A 9,273-nucleotide genomic window follows, 5' to 3' on the forward strand; every position below is an offset into this window, starting at 1 on the left:
CTAGTATACCGGATCCCTGCTTCAGAATATCAACACAATTAATATAATTTCCAGCGAATTAGTACAAACTAGCATTGTATGCAGCCTTCTTGTTCTTCTCTTTAGAAGTTTCATTATTTTTCATTCACAATAGATATTAAATTACATTTTTCGGTAATGTTGCCATCGAGAATTCCCTTAATCCGCTTAAATTATGAGAATTAAGTCTAATTGTCAATCCATATTAGTTGCTCTTAATTCGTAACATAATTCGGAATTAAGTTGTTAATCCCGATTAACGCCATCGTCTGTCTGGCCTATTAGAAATAAGTCTTTGACGCACGCTTTGTTAGCAACATGAAAATAAATACTTTTCTTCTATTTGACTGCGCTTTTAACATTATGGATTGAACATCGCCATGCTTCATTTATTCTGATTTGGTTTAGCTTCATTTGTAAATTTTAGGCAGATTAGAACACTTTTGTTTTTCAAAAAATTTTCAAGACTATTTAATACATGTCATTGAAAAGGATAGATGAATATATCATTATTGAATTGTTCCTTGTCTCTTGCACAACATTGACAGATATTAAAAAGCATACGATTGAAGTTGTAAAAGTGAGGTAAGTATTTTTGAGACCAGTTTTTTGTTTTCTCTTTCCGTTCTTCATGTTTCAGATTATCATTTTAGTTTATGGTGGCAACCAGTTAGTTAGATTGTAGAAATTTTTTTTATTCAAATAGAAAATTTCATGTCAAATGACCGGTCTATTCCTTAAAATTAAACTATGAAAATTTATGTGGCCACCTTAATAATGTTACAATAAACATATCTGGTCCTACTGCACGTGCGGAACTTTGACAGATTTGCAAGATCAACAATTGCCGAAAAATTGTTTTTATTCGATTCATTTGGATACAGCAGTAGAAGGAAATAATTGAATAAAACGAAATGGCGAAGGACAAGCCTCAAAAGGTCGACAAAGTAAAGAAAAGTGAAAATGATAAACCCACTTCTAGTGCGGCAGCGAGCAGCTCAGGCATATGGCAGGATGAACGTTTCCAGCACCTGGTCAGTGATCCGCGCTTTCGTGGGATACCAAAGGTGCAGCGTAAAGTGAAGATCGACAAACGCTTCCAAAGGATGTTCACTGATGATAAATTCAACGTGAAGTATACTGTGGACAAGTATGGGCGACGAGTGAATAAAACCAATGCCGAAGATTTACGCAAATATTACGAACTAAATTCATCCGATACAGAAACGGACGAAGATGAGGAAAAACAGCATGCATTTGAACATGAAGAAGATGATGATGAAGCACAGGAGGAATTGGAGCGTCGCAAGGAATTAAAGGCGATCAGTCGTGATGATGATGCTTCTAGTGAAAGCACACCCGGCGAAGAGAAAGAAGGTGAAAACGATGAGCTTGATAGTGATGGAGAGAATGTGCCGAAAACATTGCGAGAACGTTTGTTGGATCCAGATATTGATTATGCGCGTGGAGAGGGCAGGCTCATAACCGACTCATCGTCAGATGAAGAATCGAGTGATGAGGAGGATGATCTCGAGGCAAATATTGACCATATCTGGGGAGAACTAGATCAAGAAGCGGAAACCACAGATGAGTCTACGCACAGACTTGCTATTTGTAATATGGATTGGGATCGCATACGTGCCGTTGATTTGATGGTATTATTTAGCTCGTTTCTACCACCGGGTGGAAGTGTGCTGAGTGTGAAAATATATCCCTCAGAGTTCGGAAAAGAGCGAATGCGAGAAGAAGATATACACGGACCAACGGAGTTAATTGGTCTCGGAAAAGAGATGAATAGCGCCAAGGTTATTTCATAAAGAAATTTTGCGTTAAATATTTTTTAATTTCTTTCTTTTAATTACTATATTTATAGATTGCAAATAAAGACAGGGAGTCAGATGATGAACTCGTCCAGGACCAGGATAGCGATGCGGAAGAAGGTGATGAATACCACATGGAAAAGCTACGCCAGTATCAACTAAATCGTTTGCGTTACTATTACGCAGTGGCAGAATTTGATAGTGTGGCTACAGCGGACAAAATCTATAAAGAATGTGATGGCATTGAGTACGAAAGTTCTGCAACACGCGTGGATTTACGCTTCGTACCTAACGACACTACTTTTGATGAAGACGAACCCACTGATGTGTGCACAGATTTGCCGGATACCAACAGCTATAAACCGCGACAATTCACAACAACAGCTTTGCAGCAGGCTAAGGTTGATCTGACATGGGATGAAACAGCTGTAGAAAGGCAGGAGTTGGGTGAAAAATTGGCTAGCGGAAAATTGAATGAAGTCAGTGATAAGGAACTGCGTAAAATGGTCGCATACAGTAGTGCGGACGATGATGACGATAGCGCAGAAGAAGATGAAATCGAGCAAGCAAATGGAAATGAATTAAAAAATGCGAATGATGCGCGTAAGGCTGAGAAACCAAAACGTAAAAAGGACGACATACTCAATAAATACAAGGCACTGTTAGCGGAAATCAATGAGAAGGAACAACAAAAGAAGAATAATAAATTTGATATGGAAATTAGTTGGAATGTAGAAGAGCAAAAAGACGACAAAGATAGGGAGCCGGAAGAGTCCGACGATAATAAGAAACCACAAAAGTTGACGCCCATCGAAAAGGTGTTGCAAAAGCGCAGTGAGCGAAACAAGCAGCGCAAGGAAGAGCGTAAGAAGAAGAAAATGCAAGCACGTGGCTTGGATCCCGATGCTGACAATTCCTCTGATTCCGATAGCATACCTGATGGTATCGATATGAACGATCCTTATTTTGCTGAAGAATTTGCTAGGGGTGATTTCATTGACACCAAAGCGAAAAAAAGTGACAAGCTAAAGAATCAACAAAAGGCATTGGATAAGCAGCAGGCTGCAGAAGAAGAGGAAAAGCAAGCAAGAGAATTGCAACTTTTGTTGGACGATGATGATTTAGAGGAGCAGGGTAAGCAGCACTTTAGCTTGGAAAAGATTCTAAAATCTGAACAAGAAACAAAATCGAAACGAAAACGACGCAAACAATTGAAGAAATCGAAATCAACCATTGCTGACGAAGCCAAACCGATAGAAGACAATTTCCAACTAAATGTGAATGATGAACGTTTCAAGGCAGTATACACATCGGCGAAATTCAATATCGATCCCACAGATTCGCATTTCAAGAAAACCAAAGCTATGGAGTTACTCATACAAGAGAAGCTAAAGCGACGCCACGGTGATGAAAGTTTAAAGAATGGTAATGATGCTGCACTGCCGCAAGTCGAGGCAAAAAGGCCGAAAAAGCAATTGGAGAATACGCTGTTGGTGAAGAGTTTGAAGCGCAAAATACAAATGAAGCAGCAGAAATGAAATTTTAACTATTGTAGTATATGCCAATTAGGATATGATTGTTGTATGTATACATATGTATGTATATGTATTGTTATAATTTTATGTAAAAATGATTTGGAATGGAATGAAATTTGATTAGCAAAGCTGTTGTTTTACGACGCGTAAAAGCAATCGAAAGCCTTAGTCAGTGTGGGACTTAAACGTCACAAGAAACAGCTCACATCGGACGGATCATCCTACAGGGATGCCGATTTGGTAATTATGTCTGGAGGCCGGATTTAAGGATTTGGCATCTTTGTAATTTTCAAACGAACAAAAGAAAATAAATAATAAATAATAAATAAATAAATAGGAAAAAATATTTTAAAAAAATCTAAAAAAAGAAAACAAATTTAAATAAAACTATAAATAAATAAAATAATTTTTTTTCCAATTTATTAAATTAAATAAATAAAAATTATAAATATAAATAAATTATAAAATAAATATAAATAAATTATAAAATAAATATAAATAAATAAATAAATATTGGTTGTGTTAGGTTAAATAAATATAAATAATTAAAAAGAATTATTAATTAAATAAAAATAAAAAAATATAACAAAAATAGGTTAAAAAATAAGTGGTGTACCCACTGTGAACGTGTGAAAATTAAGTGATTTTCATGAATTGTTTTTTATAAGTAGGGATGATTATTTGAAGATCGGGCAAATTATAATTTATTTAACATATATTCAACTATACTGATACAATTTTTATTAAAAAATATTAAAAATTACAATTGTTATTAATATTAATGCAATGACGTCATTAAAAACTGATGCACCCTGGTCGCCACGATACAGCGGTGAAAAATCATCTGAAAACAAAAAACCAAGAAAATTCTTAATCTATACAACAATGGCTATCGTCGTACGTGGCGGTTTTTTTTTTTTTTGAGAAAATGGTGCAGGTTTGAAAAATGAGTTTGTGTTTTTACCCTTTTTTTGCTTGAAAAAATATTAATATTTGGAATTTAAAAAAACGGCTATGTACGACTGTAGTCAATACATGTACAAAAATTAAAAAAAAAAACATTAAAAACGGTTCATAATTCTTCGAGAAATTGAGGCCACCGTGTTCAGAAAACGTTTGAGAAAAACGCGTTTAAAGTTTTCATTAGCCGTTGTAACTCACTACCTGCTCTTATTGTATTGGCTATAACTTCATCAATTTTCAAGATTTTAAGTTAAAATTTTTTTTTACATACTTTTGAATATATTTACTTTAAGAAAATGCAAAAAAATTGATTCTTTTGAAAAATCACAGTGGTGCTCCCCCTTAATAAATTAAATATTAATTGATAAAAATAAATAAATATAAATAAAAAAACTAATAAGTAAATAAATAGAAAAAAAAATTAAATAAATAAATTTAACTAAATAAATAAAAAGAAAGTAAAAAAATAAAATAGAAATTAAAAAATAAATGAAAATAAATATAAATAACCGTAAATAAATAATTATTAATATAAATATAAATAAATATATAATACATAGGTTAAATAAATATGAATAATTAAAAAATAATAATAAATAAATAAAAATAAAAAAATAGAAAAAATAAAAATATATTAAATTTAAATACATGAAAATAAGTAAATATTAATTTAAAAATTAATTAATATAAATAAATAAATAAATAAAAAAATAAATAGAAAAAAAAAAATAAATTAAATATAAATAAATATAAATAGATAAAAAATGAAGAAATATAAATAAAAATAATAAAAAATATAAATAAGTAAATAAATAGAAAAACATTAAATAAATAAAAAAAAATATAAATAACCATAAATAAATAATTATAAGTACCAATAAATAAATAAAATTAATAAAAATAAATAAATATAGATTAGGTTAGGTTAAATAAATATAAATAATTTAAACAAATTTATAAATAAATAAAAATAAATTAAATATAAATACATAAAAATAAATAAATATAAATAAATAAATATAAATAAATAAATACAAATAAATAAATAAAAATAATTAAAAACATTTTTGCTGCTGAAGAACTGGGCCGGATATGAAGCAGTATTTCCGCGCAGAGAAAGAAAAAATCGTGTCGATGTAATTTCACGCTTTTATTCTAAGTGCCGTTTTACATTTTTGGCATCGCCTATTATCTAATGTATAATTGTACAAGTACAAAGTTCCATGTAAGTGAAGTACAATTGTTCGTATAAGAGAGCAGGATTGGTTTGCAGAGTTCTATTTAGAATTCAGCAGGATATAAATCTGGGACATTTCGGTGACGCAGAACCACCTGTTACGACATTTTTTGTTTTTTTTCCTATTTTTTTTTTTTAATTTTTTTATATTGTTTTTTATTATTATTTTTATATATTTTTTATATTTTTAATATTATTTTTTCATTATTACTTTTGTTTATTACTACTCGTACTTTACTTACGAAAAAACAATGTCATTCAGATCATAACAATGAAAGAATTTATGGTTGAGTGCATTCACTTAGGTGTACATGTATAGGGGTTTTCAGTAAGAGCGCTTCAACTTTTGAACTTTTTTGAATAAAACACAAACGGTTTGACTTTTTTAACTAATTTTTTTTTATTATCGAGTTTGAACATAAACATTTAAGTATGAAATTCGATTTCTTTTGCATGACCACCGCGTGCACGTTTTACGAAGTCCAATCGTTGAACCCAATTTTCGACCACTCTTTTGCATAAATCGGCCGAAATTCCAGCAATTTCGCGTTCAATATTGGCTCTGAGCTCACAAATCGTCGCCGGCTTGTTACTGTAAACCAATGACTTCACATAACCCCAAAACGGGACGGCTTGTTAAATGGACCGTAAAATGGCCGTAATGCTCTTAAAGTAGCAGCAATAGAGCGATTATTTTCATAAAAAATTTACACGATTTGCAATCGTTGCTCAAGTGTGTAGCGTTCCATGATGAAATGTATACTAATGAAGTTTACAAATGACAAGCGAAAAATAAAAAATATTGCGTCGTTCGCCCTCCCTATCGGAAAAAAGTTGAAGCGCACCTATTGAATAACCCTATACATATGTATGCATGTGTGTATGCATTTATTTAAAAAAAATTGTAAATAATGCACTTAAATCTAATGCACAAAGTTTGTGTACGATCAAATTTGAGAATTTGCTCCATTTACGAGCTAATTCACTTCGTCCCTTTCCCGCTTGTTTCTTGGGCATGGTTCATAACCCTGTATCAGCTGCCGATAAAGCTGTGCAACTTTGCTGTTCTTCTGGCATACGCTGCCACCACCGCGTACCAGTTGATCTTGTTGCCGATTGATGTCGCCCACACAAATCCAATCCGCACCACCAACGCGCCAACGCCAGAGCTTAAAGCCACTCTCCTGTGATACAGCCCATTTCGAATGATCAGAATGGGTGCTAAATGAGATTTGCAGTGACTGTTCGGTGATTTCTTCTATGTTGAAGACTCTTGGGAGGAAATATTCAAAATTATAGTAGTTTGTGTGTGTGCATGAAAAAATATGCATATTTCTACTCACTTCTCATTCTTCGTGCAATTCGTTGCTAAATTACCGCCACCATTGCGCCAAGTCTCCACTAGTAGGTTGACATCCAATTCTGGCGCAATGACATCCTCATACAATTCCGTTACAGCTTTGCCGCTTTTCGCGAACGACTTGAATTTCGTGCCATCAACCGTCTCCAGCTTGACTTTATTCTGATAGGGCGCTTCCTTTTGCCACTTACCCTTCACCACTTGCTGCAAGATGGGAAAGCGCGCAAGCACCGCCTCCGGTGTGCGCGTATAGTAAATGAGTGGCACCATTAACCGTAACTGTGTGGCCACCTTATCCACCTCGGTGTCTTGCAAAGACATACAAAGAAAACTCTGGCCGTAGCGTCCGCCTGTGAGCGGGTATTTGTAAACTGGTATTTCTGGGTATCTGGGCACTGAATGCACCAGCCATATTGCCGACTCGCCATCGGTGGCTAGCAAGCCCTTGGCGTGCGCCTTCGGTGTGCTCGAATTGCTGTTGGGCTTTTGGTCATTGTAGGCGATTACCAGCACGCTTTCGTCATCGAACAGTGGCTGCAGTAGCTTGCCAGGCATGGATTCGGTTGAGGTGACTTCATGCGCTGACAAACGCCAGGCATCATAGTTACTGCTCGAGATGTAGAGATAGTTGAAACCGCTGCTATTGCGTCTCGCGCCGTACTGGGTGTGTATGCGCGGCAATTTGTACATGTAGAACCTAGAAGTGGTGGGGGCAGGCGATGAAATTGTTTTAATTTGAAATTAGTTGCATGCGTACTCACCAATCCACTGGCGCGCCATCTTCATCTTTACAAACTACTTTTGACGCTGCGCGCTTGGCCGCCAAGGTGCAGACGAAGGGCAGCAAAAGCAGTAGCAATACATTGCGACTCATTGCTAATATTCAATTAGTCGTGCGCTCAGAAATGACAGAAGCTCGTAAATGTTGTACTAAATCAAGGTAGAACTGATAGTTTTAAATTTACTTTGCAATTTCTTAAAAATTACCGACAGCTTTTCTTGCAGTGACCGCTCACAGCTGCTTTACGCTTCAAACTAAGATCTCCAACATCGCTAATTTCTATACAAAGACTTATCGCTTGAAACGTAATCGAGCAAATAATAATGAACAAAGGCTCGAAACCAGTGAATAAATAAGTGAATTGTGAGCCAATGTTGTGAGTCAAAATGAGTCACACAATGAGGCACCGCTGTTAAAGTGCGATAAGGCGCGCATGTATACATTGACAGACAAATATAGGTAAGTGCTTCCCACATATTTTATGTCGATCGATACTTGTGATCCCCTGCTAGGTTTGATATTGGATTAGCTTATCAAATAGCGGGCCGATTCAAGTATCCACATACAAGTGCACTAGTGGCGGATCCAGGATTTCATAAAGGGGGGGAGGTCCGGGGTATTTTAGAAGGGTGTTTTTATTAAAAATCAATTTCGTGAATAAAATATGGCATTATTCGCGCTGCATGTCGTGACTAGCCGATGAAAAAACTAATAGCTCTAGATATCTTGTAAAAAAAATTCTAAAAATAGTAAAGGACTTTGATTCAAAATTACAAGAATAATTTTCGGTTTTTATACATCGTGGGACACCGTCATAAATAATTACGCCTATTTAAGATACAATATATTATAACATGTGTTGGAGCCAACTTGCAATTCAACCATGTATAGTTTAAGTGTTTAAAACCTCTTGTATATTGTTCATCATCTATCGATTTGTCAAAAAGATATTTAATTACACAGTCCTGCGAGGTACAGTTTCTAAAATGGCTATGGTGCTTCTTGAAGGTTTTTTTGTGTTAAAAACGAATCTGATCTTGAAAATGCTCCAGCACGTCAGGATTTTGGCAATTTGTGGTTAAATAGTCAAGAAATGCCGATTTTGGACATCTTTATGCATTTTTTTTGAGTAAGGTAAATTTTTTTTTTTATTTTCCACAACGGAATCGCAAAGTAATACTCTGTAGCTTTAAAATCCATTTTTTAAAAGACTTCTAGGATGAATGAAAAAAAAGTTATACTATTTTGAATTTAAGACTTTTAGACATGCAAATTCATTTTCTTAACGCCCTCTTTAATGGTGCAACAGATTCTTAGAAAACTATGTATGGTCGACATTGGTGTCGATGATTACAAATCTGATGTTAGTTTTTTAAAATTCAAAATGGCAGACCCGAAACCTCCCCCCCCGTGGATCCGCCACTGAAGTGCACAGCATAAATCTTGATACCCTACCATTTCTAAGTATAATTTTAAGAAAAATCGCACATTATTATAGATTCTGAAAAACTTTATAAATATACATGAATAGTACACTTCGTACTTATTTGTAATCAAAA

General features: G+C 34.3%; 2 protein-coding genes across 3 annotated transcripts; one reads left to right on the forward strand and one right to left on the reverse strand.

Annotated features, from left to right (window-relative positions):
• Positions 1-708: 708 nt before the first annotated feature.
• Positions 709-3,488, forward strand: LOC129237505 (ESF1 homolog). The gene is made up of 2 exons (XM_054872299.1): positions 709-1,823; positions 1,892-3,488. The coding sequence occupies exons 1-2, from the start codon at positions 933-935 to the stop codon at positions 3,374-3,376; spliced, it is 2,376 nt and encodes a 791-aa protein (XP_054728274.1). The 5' UTR covers positions 709-932; the 3' UTR covers positions 3,377-3,488.
• A 2,365-nt stretch (positions 3,489-5,853) lies between these two features.
• Positions 5,854-8,036, reverse strand: LOC129237506 (deoxyribonuclease-2-alpha). 2 transcript variants are annotated; one of them, XM_054872301.1, is made up of 4 exons: positions 7,921-8,036; positions 7,695-7,863; positions 6,917-7,630; positions 5,854-6,845 (listed from the first exon to the last, which is right to left on the reverse strand). In XM_054872301.1, exons 2-4 carry the CDS (start codon positions 7,805-7,807, stop codon positions 6,551-6,553), a joined length of 1,122 nt encoding a protein of 373 aa, XP_054728276.1. In that variant the 5' UTR covers positions 7,808-7,863; positions 7,921-8,036; the 3' UTR covers positions 5,854-6,550. The 2 variants fall into 2 exon arrangements, with proteins under 2 accessions (XP_054728276.1, XP_054728275.1); XM_054872300.1 differs by having other exon boundaries at positions 7,695-8,031.
• Between the last annotated feature and the right edge of the window lie 1,237 nt (positions 8,037-9,273).

This window comes from Anastrepha obliqua, chromosome 2 (assembly GCF_027943255.1).
Source record: "Anastrepha obliqua isolate idAnaObli1 chromosome 2, idAnaObli1_1.0, whole genome shotgun sequence".
Classification (NCBI taxonomy): domain Eukaryota; kingdom Metazoa; phylum Arthropoda; class Insecta; order Diptera; family Tephritidae; genus Anastrepha; species Anastrepha obliqua.